At 34.5% G+C, this 20,417-nt stretch overlaps 1 protein-coding gene across 5 annotated transcripts; it reads left to right on the top strand.

Moving 5' to 3' along the window:
- Nucleotides 1-142: 142 nt before the first annotated feature.
- On the top strand, nucleotides 143-15,169 carry ETAA1 (ETAA1 activator of ATR kinase). 5 transcript variants are annotated; one of them, XM_053200684.1, is made up of 7 exons: nucleotides 143-513; nucleotides 948-1,044; nucleotides 1,667-1,791; nucleotides 2,060-2,136; nucleotides 5,784-5,896; nucleotides 6,147-8,182; nucleotides 13,771-14,048. In XM_053200684.1, exons 1-7 carry the CDS (start codon nucleotides 291-293, stop codon nucleotides 13,887-13,889), a joined length of 2,790 nt encoding a protein of 929 aa, XP_053056659.1. In that variant the 5' UTR covers nucleotides 143-290; the 3' UTR covers nucleotides 13,890-14,048. The 5 variants fall into 5 exon arrangements, with proteins under 5 accessions (XP_053056659.1, XP_026928119.1, XP_053056660.1 ...); XM_027072318.2 differs by lacking the exon at nucleotides 948-1,044 and having other exon boundaries at nucleotides 144-513; nucleotides 1,663-1,791; nucleotides 13,771-15,169; XM_053200685.1 differs by having other exon boundaries at nucleotides 372-1,044.
- Nucleotides 15,170-20,417: the final 5,248 nt, after the last annotated feature.

The following is a 20,417-nucleotide window of genomic DNA, read 5'->3' on the forward strand; positions in this document are numbered from 1 at the left end:
GCTCACACTGCGACCAGATCACTGCCCCTTTTACAATCACTTCCAATCCCAGGAGACCTAGCAGAGCCTCGCGGTCTTGGAGGCGGGCTGCGGAAGCGCCCAGCCCTGGCACCCTGACCGCTCCGCCCCGCGCCCGGACGCAGCCAATCAGCGGCCGCCTCTTACGAGCGCCCCATCGGCCAAAATGGCGGCGGCCGTTGGCGCGGAGACCAGCTTGTAGTTTCATTGCTTTACTCCTCCCGTTACAAAATGTGAAAGGAGGAGCGGCTGGCGGAGGGGGGTTATAGGCAATGAGTCGGCGAAGGAAACATGGGGACAGCCCTGGCCTGAAGAGCACGCCGCCCAAAGCGGCGGCGGCTGAGGAATGCAGCTCGGTGGTCGAGCCAGGGAAGAGGCGGCTGAGGTCGGCCCGCGGCTCAGGGCTCCGCAGGGCCGGAGAGAGGTCTCCCCGGCCCGTGCCACAACAAGAGCAGCCTCCAGCAGCCGCTTCGTGCAGTAAAAGTAACCCCGAGGGTGAGACGTCGGCAACGCGGCCTCTCCGGGCTTGTGCGCTGCAGCCCCACAGCCCGCTTGCCAAGGCGAAACCTGGGGTGCGGGTGGGGGTGGAGTCTGAAGTGTTTTCCTTTCTCTGGGCTTCTCCTCTCGTGAATCCGAAAGGAACACGACGCCACTACCCCGGAGTTTGAGCTCTGCCCCGTTCGGTTTGACCACTCCCTTGCCGCCGCTACAGAAATAGGTCCTGTGATTTACCTGTTTGAGGAAGGGCGGCTATTTCTAGGCTACTCCTCCAGTCATCAGCAGTGGTAGAGTGAGGAGAGCTATCGGATAGACTTGCTGCCTTCACCTTGCTCCCAGGAGACTTATTCCCCTCCCCGCTTAAACTTTTGCCCTGACTTGCTTAAGTGGAGGGGTCATATGAAAAGCCGTATCTATCTCTTTCCTCAAAGCTTTGGTGATGTCTCACCTCATTACGAATAAGCCGGAAGTTCCTGTGTATGCTGGCCCTCAAAGTAGGAAACTAAGGGCCCCCGAATATTCTGCTCAGTTTTTGGTGTTCCATTTTTTAAGGATTTCTAATAAATCCTGGTAGGCACTGCACTTCAAACAAATGCTCTAACAGTGTGTTCTTAAAAGTCGGCTTCTGTTACCTTGTCTTTAGTTTACTCTCATAAAGCAGTTTTGGAAAGAACAACATTTCTTTGTAGAAATGTAAAAGTGTAACTAGACAAAACTAACCAAGAAATGGGTCGTTAAAGCTTTTTAAAGTAATTAGTGTAAGTAGGATAGAGTTGATGAAAGGGCTAAACAGACTTTTACTGCTGGGAGCCGTTTGGTTTTTGAAATATATCTATAAATTATAGGTGGTTCCCAAAGCCTCCAAGTTCCAGTGGTAATGAATGAAGTGATTAGATCATACACTGTTATACATTCATAGAGCTACTAGTCTATCTTAAAATGCTTGCTATTTACAATGTCAAATTTGTCAAGTATTACAATGATTTTTATGTGAAATATTTCAGTTGTGGTTAGAGTAATATCATCTCAGAAAATTTTATAATTGTACCATAAAAAGTAATCTAAGGGATATTTGACATTGGGGTATTATGACGTAAAGTAATGCTTTGCAATGCAACAATTGTTTTTTAATCTTATTTTACTTAGAAAGGTATGAAACACCAAAGAGAGTGCTGAAAATGGATTTATTGTCATCTACCTTCAGTTCTCCTAATGATCCAGATGGACAGAATGATATCTTTTGGGATCAAAATTCTCCAATGACAAAACAGTTAGGTAATTTATTATTAATTAGCATTTTTATCTGGGTAAATATTTGGTAAATGATTAGGATTTAACTATAGAATTTCAGTCAGGTAGTAGCAGGAGCTTTTATACAACAGAAGTTTTTTGAGAATCTTCCGTGATTGTTATGATATGCTTGTGATGTCAGTGCACAGTGATCTAAGCCATGCTAATTAAAATTGTTTTCTAAGAAGTGACTGCTGTTTTTAAAAATTAAGTTTTTTGTTTACAATTTATAGAAATGTTTTTGTTTCTTTAGGTAAAGGAAGAAGAAAACAGATTTACACTACTGATAGTGATGAAATCTCACATATTGTTAATCGTATTGCTCCTCAGGTAAATATCACTAGGTTTGTAGTTTATTTAAAAACCATGAAAATTATGCTACTAGGCCCACATATAGTTCACTTGGATGAGAAATATTTGGTCTTTTACAGTTCTTCTGAAAATAGAGCAGTAAAGGTTACTTTTACCTTTTCTACTACTGAAATGTAGGTTTTGAAAAATGGGACATAATGTATAATTGGTAATATATATTTTCCTAAGAATGTATCTTACTTTAATTTTTTTAGTGATGAAATTCGACTAGAGCTTTGCGTTTATTTTTTTTATAATTTTTTTTTTAACTTTTATTTAGTTTTGAGAGAGAGTCAGAGTGTGAGTCGGGGAGGGGCAGAGGGAGAGGGAGACACAGAATCTGAAACAGGCTCCAGGCTCTGAGCTGTCAGCACAGAGCCTGATGCGGGGCTTGAACTCACAAACCGTGATATCATGACCTGAAGTCAGACACCCAACCGACTGAGCCACCCAGGTGCCCCTGTGCTTATTTTAATGTTGTTCAACCATATATGGCCTCATTTTTAAAGTTACTAAAATAATAGAATCAAAAAATAAAAATTTAAACTTTTAAGTTTTTTGTGAGTGGTATTTGTTTACGGTCTACAGCCTACTTTTTCCCCATTAAAATTGCTCTTCTTAATACTTGTGGACTCATAAGATCATTGAGCAACATTCATAAAAGTGGAAAGAACACTAGATTTGGAGTCAGTTCTGAGTCCACCTCCTAAACTGAGTGACCATATGCAAATCACTTAAGTTCTCAGAACTTCATTCAGCTATAAACCAGAATTAGTACTTGTCTTGCCCTCTCCATTGGACTATTAGGAGGAATAAATTAGTTAAAAATTCTTTGTAAACTAAAGAGCACTATAAATGTAAGGTTATGTTATAGTTTATGATAGTTATTTGCTATCATAGAATCATCTTCAAAAGTTTCTTTCTCTTTGTTTCATTTCCTGTACTGCTTGAATGAAATAGAAATACAAGTTCAGGGGCATCTGGGTGGCTCAGTTGGTTAAGTAAAGCTTCTGATTCTTAGTTTTGGCTCAGGTCATGATCTTGTGCTTATGGGATCAAGCCCTGCATGGCGTTCTGCTGACTGCATGGAGTCTGCTTGGGTTCTCTCTCCCTCTCTCTGCCCCTGTCCTGCTCATGCTTTATCTCTCTTTCTCAAAGTAAATAAACTTTAAAAAAAAGAAAGAAAGAAAGAAATATAAAGTGTAAGTCAACCTCTGTTTTGATCCTCTTCTCTCTCTTTTTCTTATTTAACAATATTTAAGTCTAGAAAACATTTTAGTTTGGGATTTTTTCCTTGACATACCCTTACCAAGGGTTTATTGTTTATGGTAAACAATAGATGGCGCTGGCCCAAACTGTGGTTACAAGGAATCACCGTCATCCAGGTGAAGGAGACAGGAAATAAAGTTTTCTTTAGTGGCTATAAAACATCCGAAATTACAGTTAGCACAGTCAAAACAACTATGTTGCTACTAGCTCTGCATTCCATGTTTGGCATGTCATAGAAATTCATTTTACATATGGTTCAGTAGTTAAATAGCTTTTATGCCACGATACTATTTACTTCATAAGTTAACAATAGATCTTCATTAGTTGTGAACAATAGATCTTCATTAGTTTCACATGAAAGAAGCATATAAAATGTGTTTGGGCTGGCCAGCTTAAATTGTGATAAAAAGATAGTTGAGTAAATTACTGGACCCTTTACCTAAGTGGGCTGGAAATAATAGCTCACATAAAGAAGTGGCAACAATATGCAAGTTGTAACTTGTATATAAGAAAAAATACAGTGAAATTAGTTGCTTTTAAATGTTACTTTTTTCAACTAAGCACTTTTAAAGCCTATAGATATTTGGTAGTATCAAGGTCTTTTAAAAAGACTGACATGTTCTCATAATGACATAGTCATGCTTTTTATTTTTAGGTGAGTTACCCCCTCAAATAGTTATTTAAGTCACCTTGGTATTTTCAGAGGTGACATTTTTTTAAAATATGCACTTCCATATTCAGTGGACAATCATTTCACTTTCTTCAGGGATACTTTTCATATGGTGTTTGTTTGAAGATGTATATTTTTTCATCATTTTTATACAACTACACACTGTATATAGGAGTAAATGAAGTAATATGTTCAGATACCTTATAACACCTGGATTGTAGTTGGAAATCAATGAATTATGCAATTATTATTAAAGACATTTTAAAAATATAATTAATATAAAAACATACAAGGGCCCTTGTATACATAAAATTGGACATATAAAGCTGTCCTACCTTTATTCTCTAAAAAAGTCAATTAATTTTAAAATACTTGGTAAATGGACAAAGTGCCCATAATTAAATCATTAAGAATGTTATTTTCCCTAAATTCAAGGTTGTTGAAACAAAAGTGGAAATGTATAGAGTCTAAAAGTAAACTTACTGGTTTACTGGAGTATTTTGTGAAACTAAAATCTAGGTTCAAGTGGACATCTAAGAAAACTGCTAAACTGCTTGTTGATTGAGGATTTTAAAGTATCAAGTTGTAGGGATCTTTTCACCTAAACCTAGCAAATAAATGTAAACTGATATATTCTTTATGCCTAGCATTTTGTTAGATGCTGAACTATAATAATCATAAGATCATTCCATGCCTTCAAGTATCCTATAATCTAGTGATAAGATTATTTTTACCTTGTGTGATATTATGTTCATTCTGAGTACTGTGTTCATTCTAAGTACAAAAATAGAGTAGAAAATGGTTAACCTATTTGATTTGTTGGTTTGGTTTGTAACTAATGAATAAACTCATTTTCTAATTTTTTGCTTGATCAGATGACTGAAACACATAGCAAAAATATCCAGGATTAAAATGGCTTTTTCCTATCCTTCATAGTGGTCAAACTTCTCTTTCTCCTTTCTCTACTTATTTTTGTTCTTATTCCTGCCTTATTCTTAGCATTAGTTCTAACCTTGCACTTTCTAACTCATTTGTGAGTTAGTGCAGTCCTGTTGACCTGAATTCTAAGTGTTCCCAATTCAGGTCAACATGGATTGTCCAACTTTAGATAAAGATTATGATGGGGATAGTGAAAATATGGAGAATCAGGTGATATAGGAAGAATTCCATATGAATCTCTCTTTATTCTTAGGAAGTCAGTTTTCTTTTGATAATAACTATGCCTTTGCCATTAAATATGCACTTGTTAAATTCTTAGAACTTAATTTTTTTTGAAAATAAGGAATTACAAATTCTGAATATTTTCATTTCCTGAAACATAAATGGATCACTTCTTGCAACTTGTTATTGCCATCCTCCAACTTCTCATTGTTCTGGAGCTTGTTTAGTAAACTATCACCTTACCACAGTTTATTGCTTTAGGAAGATAATTCAATGTAGTTAAAGTTTTTTTTTCTTTCTTTCTTTCTTTCTTTCTTTCTTTCTTTCTCTTTCTTTCTCTCTGTCTCTTTTCTTTTTTTCTTCCTTCCTTTCCCTTTCTTTCTTTTCTTTTTTTCTTCCTTTTCCTTTCTTTCTTTTCTTTCTCTCCCTTTCCCTCTCCCTCTCCCTTCTTTTCCCTCCCTCTCCCTCCCCCTCCTTCCCTTCTTTCCTTCCTTTGTAAACATATCTCTTTTCCCTTCTGCCAAAGGATGAAAAACCAACAACAAACTCTATGCTAGGCATGTGGATTGGTGCTTCTGCTATTCCTTGTACTCCTAGTGTAGCAAAAGGCAAATCAAGAGCAAAAATCAGCTGCACAAAGTAAGTTCAAACTTTTCAGCTTTTCTGACATTCAGTGGAGTAAATATATTTAATAATACTCTGCTTTGATTTTGTTAATCTATTAAAATATTTAGAAATTACTTTTTTCAGTTTTGACATGTAAAACTTTAGACTTAAAATAATTGTGTTGAAATTTTGAGTTTTAATATATTAAAATATGTTTGATAACAACTGAATATTTATGACTCTTAGAAGCTTTCTTAATTATGACTTTTTAAATGTTTAATAGGTTGAAAACACAAAATCAAGAGGAAGAACTTATGAAATTGGCTAAGCAATTTGATAAAAATATGGAAGAGCTAGATGTGATTCAAGAGCAAAAGAAGAGAAATCATGATTTTATCCAGACAATTTCAGAAGCAGAGACTTTAAGTAATTATAAAGATAATGTACAGATGCAGTTATTACATGATATAGTTCCAGAAATAGATAATGCTATAATGAAGAACCCAATGGAAGAAAACACCAAAATGTCTGTGATAAATGATCAAAATAGCAGTCAGAAGCCATTTGACCAAAATGCTGAAGCAGCCTTTAATGCCATTTTTGATGGCTCTACTCAGAAATGTAGTGGACAGTTCAGCCAAGATCTGTCAGATGCTTTTTTGAACACAAGTAATACTACCTTTGGAAAGAAAAGCGCTTTGAAAAAGGAGAAAATCATTACTAATGAAACTCTGGTCACTGAAAAACTGCCAGATAAAACCCCAGGATCACTTTCTTGTCAAGTAGATACTCTTGGAATGACAAATCCATGTGTGACTTCTTACACTGAGAAGCCAGAAGCTTTTAATAAACACCTTGATGCATTTCCTACCAGTGATTTTGAGGATGATTGGGAAAACTTACTAAATAATGAACCTTTTGTTATGCAAAATGTCAAAATGTATGAACTTTCCCCAGCTCCTAAAACAGCCCAGATTGCTGATCAAAAGAGTATTTGTAACTTTAACAATAAGTGTGATAAACATAAGTCAAGAATGAATACAAGCCTAGGTGCCAGGTTAAGGGATTCAAAAATTGTACAAGATCTCCCTTCAAAGACACATAACAAGGAATTAATAGATTCTGGAAAATACAGTTTTTCACTAAATCCAAATGATGAACCAAACAAATTGCCATCCAGTGGATATGTAATGAAACTTGAGAAATCTTTCAATAAAATTGTTCAAGACTGTTCAGTTGCATCTAATCTGACAAAAGTAAAAGAAGATATGCATACTAAATTTACTTCTAATGTAAATACTTTTGAAAAGTCTACTTTGAACACAGGATATTCTAATGAACAAGAAAATAAGTCCATTTTTAATCAGTCTTTTAAAGCACCTGCTAATATAAATCCTTTTGGCTCTGCAACTTTGGGCAATGAAACCAGTGTTTATAATACAAATCAGACTAATGCATCAAAGTTAGGTTCTTTCTTTGATGACTGGAATGATCCATCATTTGCCAATGAAATTGTTAAAGCATGCCATCAATTAGAGAATACCTGGGAAGCAGATGATGTAGATGATGATTTATTATACCAAGCATGTGATGATATTGAAAGACTAACTCAGCAACAAGACATTAGAAAGGGCAGCAAGATACCAGAAAGTACACTTGAGATCAATAATAGTTCCAAACATGGAGCCAAAAACATATTTACTACATCTAAACAAGAAAGTCAGTTGGTGCAATCAAAACATTTGAATCTCAGCAGCATTTCAGGGCACACATCTTTCACAAATAGCTCACAATTAAATAAACCAGTAAAGATGGATAAAAGGGAAATCTGTGGAAATTCTCCAAGTTTTTTAGGTGCTACAACAAATTTGACAATATACTCCAAGAACTCAAATTGTCATATCAATAATCTGCATTTCTCCTGGAATAACACTGATGTTCCAATACAAGTGAAAAGTCCACAGTCAGTTCTTACGGGAAGTTCAAGTTTGAATGTGAGTTCAGATTATAGGAATACAGAAACTGCTGCTTATAAGAAGAAATTAAGTACTCAGCATCTGTCCCATAGGAGCACAAGAGATGCAGATCAGAGTGGCCTTAACAGAACAGTTAGATTTCCTAAGTATACATTTACAAAGATGAAAAATTCTCAAATTCTTTCCCAGTTTAATCAAAATTGTCTACCAGGAAGTATTTCTGATACCAAAATTACACAGGGTTTGGAGAAAAATAAAACTCCTGTCCATTCGTTTTGTGGGATGGCTATTCAACAACAGTGTTTGGTGAAACGTTCTGAATCTTTGAAACAACCTTCAAAAGGTATGTATAAAGTAGTTTGAAAATTATCACCTGGGAAAGTAGCTAACCTAGTTATTTGTTGTATCGAATTTGTGTAACGTAAGATTAAAAAAGTATGACATTTAACTAGAATTCTTAAAGTGACTCTTAGGAATAATTATGCTGTAATATACAAAGAGGGGTGATTTATGTTTTCAAAAGACTGCATCAGATTCCCAGCTTTTTATTCAGTGACTAGCATATAGTAGGTATTCAGTAAATATTTGTTGAATGTTTTCTGAATTATTCACTAGGAAATTGTACTTTTAGATCTATTTATTTCCAAGAGATTATGTTTACTAAATATCTCATTGTTTTAAAACTTCATCATACTTCTATGTTTAGCAGAACATTGAGGTGAGCAATATTTGAAAATTCAGAGCATTCTAATTAAACACATTTGCTGTGATGGTTAGAATTGCAGTTTGCTTACTCAGTACAGCCTGTCTGTCATCTTTGATTTTTCTGATTCCTCTCCCACAATTCTATCAAGTTGCATTGTTTCTATCTCAGAAAAATACATCTTAAAATTGTCCATTTTCCTCACTCAACCTCTACTACCCTTATCCAAGCTAACATTTCTTGACTAGATTCCTGCAGTTCTTTTATCTCTTTTCAACTCTAGTCTCCAAACAGTAGAATAATCTTTTAAAAACAAATAGGCAAACATGGCATTCTTGTGCTTAACCACAGCCTTCAATGATGGCCATCATCTTTCAAATAATATTCCAACTTTACACTGATCTGCAAGGCCCTGGATTATCACTCCTTACCTGCCTACCTTCTTTTTTACCTCACTTACCAAGTAAGTTTCAGTTACATTAGCTGTCTTTCAGTTCTCAAACAGCATAGTTTCTTTCCTAGTTCAGGAGCTCTGACTATGCTGTTCCCAACTAAAACTATTTCTTCCTGATGTTTGTCTCCCCTTCTCCCCACCCCCATCCGTCTTTTGGTTGGTGCTTTTTTATCCTTAGGTCTCAGTTTAAGTATGACCTTCTCACAGAGACCTTCCTTGAACAATCTATAGGTCTTTTCCTTGTCATTTTCCATCATCTCTCTTATTTCTTTTATCACAGTTTGCAATTAAGTATTGATTATTGTCTGTCTTATCTGTGAATACCTAGACCTACCACAGCATCTCCCACATAGAAGATGTTTAGTAAGTATCTGAATGAATATCATGTAATATAATGTGAAAAATCTGTTATTCACTGATACTGTAATCTTTTTTAAAAGGCACTGTATCTGGCATAACTACTTGTACTTCCTAATGTCCAGTTCTTTCTCACAGCCTTACATTTTTACAGATGCTATTTACTTCACCGAAACATAGTACCCCCACATGCATATACCAAATCTGCCTGGCCATTTTCCATTTGTCCTTTAAAACACAGTATGTTTTTATTCAGCTCAATAATTTAGGTTCACTTTCTCTGGGTTTCTCCAATACCCAGCTTTAACTTCTGTTATAGCATTTACTATGCTAGCTTGTAATTACAGATGTTTTTTAATCAGTCTCCCTCACTTCGGGCTAATATTAGGATTTTTATCTATTATGTAGATCAATGCTAATAAGGTGAGGGAGATTTTATCTTCTTTTAACATTACATCATTGTTTTCTGTTTAGATTCTAGATGGTGCTTTTGTTGGCATTACTGCTCAACTTTCCTATTTAAGTGATCTTTTTTTTTTTAACTCATAACAGTAATATGCTCATTGTTTAAGAAGAAAGAAAGCAGAATAAATTAATTTGAAGTGAAAAATTAAATTCTCAGTTTCTCTTTTTACACAGCCATGCCTCAGGAAAACCATAGCTAACAGTTTAGAATACATCATTTAACATTTTCTGTGCATATAAAAATGTCCGTGGTGTGTGTGTGTGTGTGTGTGTGTATGCATGCCTATACATCTATCAGATGGAATTATATGCTATGTACCTACTATTTGGCAACTTGGTTTTGCCTTCACTTAACATAGCTATCTTTTCCAGTTTTGTTTTGTTTTTTTGTAATGTTTATTTATTTTTGAGAGAGAGAGAGAGAGAGAGAGAGAGAGACAGAGTGCAATTTGGTGAAGGGCAAAGGGGCAGAGAAGGAGACACAGAATCTGAAGCAGGCTCCAGGCTCTGAGCTGTCAGCACAGAGCCCAACACAGGGCTCAAACCCATGTACCGTGAGATCATGACCTGAGCCAAAGTCGGATGTTTAACTGACTGAGCCACCCAGGCGCCCCTCTTTTCCAGTTCTATGTATAGTTTTGCTTCAGTCCTTTTAATGACTGTATAGTATGTCATTATATGGATGTACCTTGATCTATTTAACTGCCTCTCTACTGACAGGAAGTTCAGTTTGGTTGCATTTTTTACATTACAAACAATACTCCAGTGAATATACTTCTACATAAATTTCTGCATGCTCCTGTGATTGTATCTGTTAATTACTGAAAAATTGATGTAAGAATGTTTTGAAGTTTAGTGGATATCATTAAATCTTCCCAAAAAGTTTCATCAATTTATATTCTTATCAACACCAACAATTAATATTTCCCTATATTATAGCCTAGATATTTTGAAATTTTAAAAATTGTTAATCTATAATTTTTATTTTTATTTAAATAAATCATGTAAATAATTTAAATTTATATTTAAGTAAATGTATTTAATTGGACCAAACTCTCAACATGAAATTCTTTAAATACAGTTATAATTATGTTAAAGAGTACTAAAGATCTCTCTGGAATATTTGAGTTTTCCCAAAACTATCTACTACCTTATCTGCATATTTTATGAGTGGATAATCTGCCTTTCAGTTTATCTTATCAATTTTTTTAAGTTTACTGATAGTACCTAATCTTCTAATTAACATTAATCTATTTTCTATTGTTTCCACTTTATTTTACTTTGTTTTGTAGCAAGCTACTTTCTAGAGAACATCTTTGAAACAAAACCCATTTGACCCTTGTTTTAAGGCAGGGTTTGGTAAACCATGGCCCATCCACATCCAGCCCAGAGCCTGTTTTTATACAGCCAGCATGCTAAGATGTTTTTCACATTTTAAATAGTTGAGAAAATCAAGAGAAAAGTAATATTTCATGACCTTTGAAAATTACATAGATTTCATTGTCCATAAACTAAGTTTTGTTTGAACAGTCACATCATTTATATTGTCCATGGCTGTTTTCATGCTACAATAACAGAGCTGAAGAGTTGCAACAAGAGACCATATGACCTTCAGAGGTTAATATATTAACTTTCTGGCCCTTTACAGAATTTTTTTTTTCCTTCCTGATTTCTGCCTTATAATAAAGATTAAGAAGAGCCACTCTTGGGGCGCCTGGGTGGCTCAGTTGGTTGAGTGTCAGACTTAGGCTCAAGCCCTGCATCAGGCTGTGTGCTGTTTCAGAATCTGTGTCTCCTCTCTGCCCTTGATCACGGTCTGTATCTCTCTCTCAAAAATAAACCAACATTAAAAAAAAAAAAAAAAAAAGCCACTCTTGCTTTGTACCTTGAAATAGTTTGAAACTTTGCCATGTATGTTTATTGCAGAATGAGCTAAAGGAAGGGCTGATGAGAGAAAAGGGTGACTCTCTCTAAATCAAATTTTCATGGTGTGACTTTATATCATTTGAAATTATTTTTCCAAGAATTTCACCATGTTAGTTATAAACCCAGTTTTAGGGAGCTATGTTCTTTTCTGCTGTCGTGGATTATTAATCTGTTTTCCTTCCAAACTTGTGGTCAATTGAATGCAACTGTGTATGTGTGAATTCTGAGTTTCTTGTATTTCTCAGCTTTGAGACTAAAATATTAGATGATTAGTCAAGCTAATTATAAAGTATCTTGTAGCATCTTTCTATAGGGAGAAATAGCTACAAATCTTTGAGTTAATAAGTTTAGGAAATAAGTCATCAGAGTCATCTAGGGAGTTTATCTGAAATATTTCTCTCTTACCCTGAATACCCTCTCCCATTTCCAATTATACCAAGAAAGGAAGGGGAGACAGATAATGTATTTTGGACAAATAATCTCCCTTAGGTAATAAGAGAAATGTCTTAGAACAAATTCTAAACCTGTGTCTAGATGTTAGTGTAAATAATATTTCTCTGCCAACAGTACTACAGATTGTTATTCTATGAGAGACAGATTTTACAACATAAACAGTTTTACCAATACAAGGTTGCTTAAATATGATGGTCTTAATTTTCAAACATCATTTAAATGAGAAAATATGTTTGCTAATTTCAAAGTTTGATTCTTATTAGCATTACATAGATAATCTAATATTTTAGCTCAAAGTGACTTAACTCTGGAATTAAAATCATTTTATTAGAACTCCGTATTTTGGCAGAGGTAGAATTGGATGTTACTAAAATCAAACTTAATTTTATTTTCATTTACTTAATTTAAAACACATTGTTGATTTTATAGTACATTTACCTAAAGTATACTAAAAGCATACTAAAATATGCTGCATAGGAATGTCAGAATGCTTCACATTTTTATATATTAAAAAGACATTCGAATTGAAGTTTTCATTCAGATATTAATGCTCTTTGAAATAATCTTTTTAAAATATTTTTAATGTTTATTTATTAGAGAGAAAGAGAGATAGTGAGCATGACTGGGGGAGGGGCAGACAGAGAAAGGGGGAAAGAGGATCAGAAGCCAGCTCTGTGCTGACAGCAGAGAGCCCTATGCAGGGCTCAAACTCACAAACTGAACCATGAGATCATAACCTGAGCCAAAGTTGGACATTCAACCAACTGAGCCACTCACGTGCCCCTGAAATAATTTTCTAATGTGTATATAAAATGTGTCCTCCAAATAAAAACATCTGACAGTGAATTATATATTTATTGACATGATAGATTTCACTGGATCACTCTAAAACATTTTTTCCTGAATGGCTAAAATGAAAATCTTAGAGCTCTCTAGAGGAAAAAAAATTAGCATGAATATTGATACAGCTTATAGTAAATGTATACTATTTAAGGTGTTGATATTTGAATTCATTATATTTTGACTACCTTTCTGTTGAAGTTTATATATAACATCTAAAATCCCAGGTTTTGGGGATACCTGGGTAGCTCAGTATTGGACTTCGGCTCAGGTCATGATCTCATGGTTCACAAGTTCGAGCCCTGCATCAGGCTCTGTGCTGTCCCCCTCTCGTACTCTGTCTTTCTCTTTCTCAAAAATAAATAAAACATTAAGACAACTAAAAAGTAAAATAAAATTCTAGTTCTTAAAAAATACTCATTTGTCAATTATATAAATTAGATTTTATTCATAAGAATTATATGCTGGGAAGTCAAAATGTACAGTTTTAATCAAATGAATTTTATCACACTGTGAAAGGTGTATAAAATAGGAACGGATTGATCAGTACTTGATTTTCTTTTGGCCTAGAACACTGTATCTGTACATCAAATATCGTATTTAGTAGTTTAGTGTTATTTAATAGTTATACCAATGTGGCAAGTCTGTATGATAAAAGTAAAAAATTAAAACTCATGTTCAAGATGACTGTGTAGTCTATAAAAGTAATATCTATATTTTGTTTAATTTTTAGAGGAAGAAGAGAAAAATAAAAAATATTCTCCTGAAGAAATTCAAAGAAAAAGACAAGAAGCACTGGTTCGAAGAATGGCCAAAGCACAGGCATCATCTGTAAAGGCAGCTCCCACTTAACTTGATTTCTTTTATGAAATATTATTTGGAAGACTTAACAAAGACAGTTAATAACTATCTATGATAGGGAATATTCTTTCTTGATTTCTCTGTGAGAAATTTAATGCTGAGTTATAAAGCATGGACTTCTATTTTATTTAATAAATCAGTGTTTGCAGTGGTTAATGAAACCTTTCCTTGAAGAGGTATGTGAAAGTAATTGCATATACGTTTTAGAAATTCAGGAAAGTTAGTAATTATGGTATAAAATTATACAGAATAAAGGAGTTATTTTTTCAAATATTGTGGATCATCCAAAAATAGGTAATTTGCTAATTTTTTTATTGTAATAACTTCCTAATACAAAGCTTCATCTTAGTAAGAAATGAGACTTTAAAAAAATTTTTTTAATGTTTATTTTTGAGAGACAGAGTGCGAGCAGGAGAGGGGCAGAGAGAGAGGGAGATACAGTCTGAAGCAAGCTCCAGGCTCTGAGCTGTCAGCACAGAGCCTACTGTGGGGCTTGAACTCCCAAATTGCAAGATCATTACCTGAGCCAAAGTCGAATATTTAATCAACTGAGCCACCTAGGCTCTTGAGAATTTTTTTTTTTTTAGTTTTACTTTCAGTAACTGTTTCTTAAAGGTTTTACAGATTTCTGAATCTTAAAAATACTTCCATTCTCTTAGAAACGTGGTTGGTGGGAAATAAAGGAGGTTGGTGGGAAATAAAGGACTTTGATTTATTTGTAAGGAAATTGCTATTTTCAATTCCTAGTCTGAAATAGATTTTAATTTTCTAAAACATGATGCATTTTGGAAAGCTTTCACTAATTTTAGGGAAAATGCTGATTTAAGAAGTTTAGAAAAAAAGAAAGTAGACTGGCTAAGTTATATAGCAATATTAACATTTAGAATTGCCAGAAACTTTAGATGTCATCTGGTCTAGCTTCTTTATTGTATGGGTGAGAAATGGATACTGTTCTGAAACTCACAAGGCAAGTTAAAGCTGTTCTGTGATTAGAATGATTGCTGTCATTCTAATGAACACCTAGACAATTATGCCAATTGCTACAGAGAATCAGTATTTAAAATAACTTGTTTGTAGGAGCATTAATTATTTCATAGTATAAAACTAAAAAAATAGTAACAAAAAGTACATTAAGGTTTGTTTAATAATCTCATTGTTTCTTGTATTAAAGAATTTTATCATTCCATGATATAAAAATGAGAATCTTTCTCTTTTCAGTTTTCCTACAACTATTAAATTTTCCTTTGATTAAATTTTCTGACTTTTACCAATTTGTTTTTCTCTATTACTCTATTGTTTCTATTTGCCGGTCTAAAATTCTCTAAACTAGAATTGAAAATCTCAGCGGAAGTCATAAGGGCAGTAAGAATGCTTTATGTATCCTAAATGGCTTTAGGAGACCTGATGAAAGTTATAGATGTGAAACGCTTATTAGTATGTTCACCACTACTCTGGTGTCTTAGAGCTATATGATAATATCAATATAATTAATGCATTTTAAGGTATTGCTATATAAAGATATACCACTTCAAAAATTGTATATTCATGTATATAGTGAAATAACATATTCTAGGTAACCTTTATTATTTGTCCAAAAATATATAATAAAGACCCTAAATAAATATAGGTAAATTTTCTATGTAAGAAATGATGAACTGAGATTCTTTATTTTTTCTAAAGTGGCTTCACTGTGTTCTTACTGTGCTTTGGATATCTCTTCCTTTGTTTAAGTTCTTCCCTTCCTGCCATTTGCTTCCTCTATAGCCCGTGCCTTTAGCCAATTCTGTCCCTTCTTTAAGACTCAGCCTAATAAATCTCAGTTTCTTTGAAACTCATACCTGACCATTCTCACTAAATTGATTTCTTTCTGATGATGGTGGTAACATTTCTTAGATGTTTCATGGGGGCAATCCTGTAATGTCATATATATTATTCAGGTGTGTATGTGTCCTGGTAATATTTCTACAACTTATTTTGTATTTTCTTCCTAGTGTTGCCATATTTTCACACAGCCTATACTGCCATTTACTGAATAGTTTTCTTAAAGGGATGACTTTTCACTTTAAAAGGAAACTTTACAGTACTTATGGCTGGTAGGTGGAATAGTAAATGGCCCAGCACATTTCAACCTGAACATGATTGGTTTTCTAGGGTTACTCCTGTTCAAATTCTCCTTTCCTATCCCGATTCTTCTCTTAGCTATTGTTGGAAATAGTGGAGTCAGTGGCCCTTCGGTGAGCACACAGAGGGCTGCGTGGTTTCTCTGGCTTGGCTCTTTCCAATCTCTATGAAATCTGTTTCCACACAAAGAAAGGGCAATTGGTAGGCCTGGCAGCTCTACTCCAACTCAAGTTCGGCTCAGGCTGGCTATAGAAAAGCTGACAGTGATAATGCCATTATTGCAGGAAAGTCTACTACAGAATAAAGTTCATCTGTCACTACTCTTTCTTGCTGCAGATAGGCAAACCTGATCCCAGGAAGACTTGGGTTGCTTATTACACAAAGAGTCAGTGGTATGCAGGCATGTACCACACCTTAGGAAATAGTGCTTATATGCTACTCTGTTATCACTAACTTTTACATTCCTGAGAACAGAGGCACCTTACTTCTCTCTGTCTACCCAGTACTGATATTCAGTGGTTACTTATCAAATATTTTATGAATTTAGATATATTCTGATGGCAGATTCTGCCTCCTCCTACTTGAAGCAATCTGATTCCCTGAGCTATCCAGGATTAGAAAATGTTTCAAGAAACAATTTAAATTTAGCCTAACACTGATTACTGTAAGTGATAATTTAAAGTCTGATTATGATTTTCAGTTCTTGCCAGGTTGTAGTGATCAGAATCACTTGTGGGACTCAAAAACAAAACAACAAACTTGTGCCTTCTCTTAGACTTCATAAATGAGTACCTCTAGGGGTAGATTTCAGATATGTGTGCATTTAAAGTTCATTGACTAATAGCCAACAGGGTTGAAAAGAAACCATAATTGCAAAATTTATATAAGTTGCTAAATGCTTTATTTACCATGCATGGTTTTAAGAAATTTACATTAACTAATTTACTTCTCAAAACAACTATTTAAATAACACTTTTACTACCATTTTATAAAAAAAGGACACTGAAGTATGCATATTAAGTGACTTCCTCAAGGTCACACAATTAGAAAGTAGTTGGAGTTTGAACCCAAGTAGTCTGATTTCAAATATTGTGATCTTAACTATTGAGCATACTATCATTCATGGAAACTATTCATAAAAATCATTTGTCTATGGAAATTATATATACAAGAAAGAATTGTAACATTTCAGGCACGTGTGCCAAAAACTCACAGGAATTCTGTAGCTTACTCGTATATAGCTCAGGAGAGTTTTTTCCCAATCCCAGTTGCTGTTACAGATGACTCCTATACTTTTATGTGAGCATGTGGGTGGGTATTGATTATATGAATCCACATAGGGATCACCTTTTTCATTCAACCTCTAAACAAAAGAGTAGAGAAATACATAAAATGTATAGCTACTTAAAATGTCATTTTACTTCACTATTTTGTAACTTCTGGGTATTCTGGTTTTAATTCTATTGGGGAAAGCTTAATTGCCTAGTCTAAGATAAAATGACATACCTCAAACTGCTAGTAAAACTCTGATCCAGGTAATAAAGTTAAGGTTTCTGGTTAGATTCACATTATATAGAAGAGTGGTATTCTGCATTTGTTACAATATGTTGTTGTGAAGTCCAACTCACACAGATTGTAGTTGGGAAAAGGAAAAAGTAATAGTGTTTTCAGATAATTCTAGATTTTCTTCTCTGATACTACACAAAAACTCAAGAAGTGGTCATTTCTTAAAAGATAGATATAACTTCTGTTTCCAGCCAAGATGGAATATTGAGGACTGCATGTACCTGTCTTACTGAAAGAACGAAATAAGCAAACTACATCAAAAAATGGACTTCAAGACTTGACCTCAGACAATGAGGAAAATAATCCCTGAGGATGAGGAAACAAACAAATGGAGCCCTATGATTTTCCCAGCTTACTGCCTTGAGGGAGTTTCCAGGACATGATGCAAGGAAGAAGAACTGAGGAAGAGCCCAGTAGACTTACTGAGTGAAAAAGTGGAGCTGAGAGTCTAGGGAAACCAAATTAGCTTGAGTTCACAGGATAGAGTAACACTGAGAAGAGAAGACTGAACTCCAGAGATCTGCAGATGATCCCCCTTAAGATTATTAAACTCAGTACTGATCAGCACATACATGTGAGGAAAATGGAGGCTGAAGAGATATTCAAAAGGATTAGAGAGAACAAACATTGTCCAGTGCTCACAAGGGTCTAGTAACAATGCCAGTTCTCACCAGCCACAAGTCACTGGGTAGTAATTTGTCCTAGTAATAGGAAATGCTTTGCGCTAGGTTGCACTACTATGGTACCCCCTACCCAACAAATCATAAAAGCAAGGTCAAGAAGGATCAAACCATTCCCATATTACAACTGTATCCTAGAAAAAAGCTCAAAAATACTTATAAAAAAAACCCCAAAAGCCCAGCACTTATGAGATAAAATTCACAGTGGCTGCCCTCTAAAGATGACTAGGCATACAAAGAAACCTGGATATGATGTCGATGTTAGAATTAACAGGTAACATTACAACAGCCACAGTTGTTACATATATTCAAAAAGCTAAGTAGAAACATGGAGGATATTAAAAAGACTAAACACAAACTTTTAGAGATGAAAAGTACAATGTCTGAGGTGAAAGTACAGTAGATAGGATTAATGGCAATTAGACATTGCAGATTAGTGACTAATGGACTTGACATATCAGGAATTACTCAAAATGAGAAAAAAAACAGTGAGTTGAACAATTTCAAGTAGCCTAATGTATGATTAATTAGAGTCTCTGAAGGAGGAAGGCAGAGAGGATAGCATACAAGACATAATCGCCTAACAATTTCCAAACTTTTATGAAAACTATTAACCTACAAATAGAAGAAAGTCAATGAACTCCAAGCATAAGAGATATGAAGAAAACTACCAAACCATATCATAACTGGTGATAAAATCATGAAGCAGTCAAAAAAGAGAAGAACAAAGGAACAAAGATGAATATGTCAGAATTCTTATTAGAAACAATCTGACAAGACAATGGATAAACATCTTGAAAACACTAAAAGGAAAAAAACCTGTCTACCTAGAATTCTATACCCAGCAAAATGTCTTTCAGAGGCAAAGATGAGATAAAGTTGTTTTCAGACATACCAAATCTGAAAGAATTAATTCATCACTGGCACTACAAGAAACATTAAAGGATGTCCTTCAAGCAGACAGAAAATATTAAATGAAAATGTGGGCTTACAGAAGAGAATGATGAACACTGGAAATGATAAACACATGGGTTAATGTATGAGATTCTTAAAATTATTTAAATCTTTTATAAGATAATTGACTATACAAAACTAACAATGTTGGGTTTACAACGTAAAAGTTAAATATATGACAATAGCATAAAGGCCAGTAGGAAAAAAAAATTGAGAGTAGACAGTCCTATTTTGCACATTTTGACATGCATGGGTTTCAGTTACATAACACTAGTCCCCTAACAACATAGTTCAAATTTCTGTCAACATACTATTTTAACTGTGACTACTTGCATGAAGTACAAACTTTAGATCAGACCACAAATCACTACATAAGTAACAGATGTGGATTATGATGCATGCCCAATCATGTCACTTGATTGTCACAACTGCCCAGTTGATGTTATTCCCAGTTCAGAGCTAAGGAGATGGGGGCTCAGTTTTTCTATGACGAGCTATACTCAGTTTTAAGACCAGTGCAGGCTGACTCCATATCTCATTGTCTTCCCACAATAATTTTTTCTACTCTATATATTTGATAGTCACCATTATTCTTTTTAAATGGATCTTTTTTTTTTTTTTTTCTATAATATTGGTTTATGGTGCTATTGAAGGCTTCTTGTTTTTTTTTTTTTTCAATACAACTGGACTTCTATTCAAAGTGAAAATTTTAAATGTTTAATAGAAAACATGTCCTTTGGTATGAAGGATTCAGTATCTTTTAAATGCAAACATAGACAACATTGTTTAAGTGCTGAAGATCCTGTTCCATTTATTACTTCTCTGAGTCTGGGAGTATTCTCTGTAAGGCAGAGAGAAAGAGATGCAGAACATTCCTTGACATTATTTAGTAACCTCAGATTTCTTTGTGGTTTAGTGTAGTTTCAGCTGTTCAGTATCCCAAAAGACATGCAAGAAATAGAAAATGCTAAGGAAGGAACAATGAAAATGAGCTTTAAAATCAGGGGTATTTTCACATGGTAAGACATTTAAGAATATTTTAAAATAAAATTTAGTCTTAAAAACACCAACTAATTACTTGCCTCACTGCCTAGCATTGTAATTATTATTTTTTATTAAGCAGTATTTAAATGCCAAGGAAAGGAAATAAGGTATCTAGTAAAATAGGTGAAACATTTGAGTAAAGTGTATTACAATT

Source organism: Acinonyx jubatus, chromosome A3, assembly GCF_027475565.1.
Source record: "Acinonyx jubatus isolate Ajub_Pintada_27869175 chromosome A3, VMU_Ajub_asm_v1.0, whole genome shotgun sequence".
Classification (NCBI taxonomy): Eukaryota; Metazoa; Chordata; class Mammalia; order Carnivora; family Felidae; genus Acinonyx; species Acinonyx jubatus.

Coding starts and splice junctions, on each gene's coding strand:
- ETAA1 (XM_053200684.1), top strand. CDS start 291: ATGAGTCGGCGAAGGAAACATGGGGACAGCCCTGGCCTGAAGAGCACG. Junction 1,792..2,059: donor TCCAATGACAAAACAGTTAG/GTAATTTATTAT, acceptor TTGTTTCTTTAG/GTAAAGGAAGAAGAAAACAG. Junction 8,183..13,770: donor TTTGAAACAACCTTCAAAAG/GTATGTATAAAG, acceptor TTTAATTTTTAG/AGGAAGAAGAGAAAAATAAA.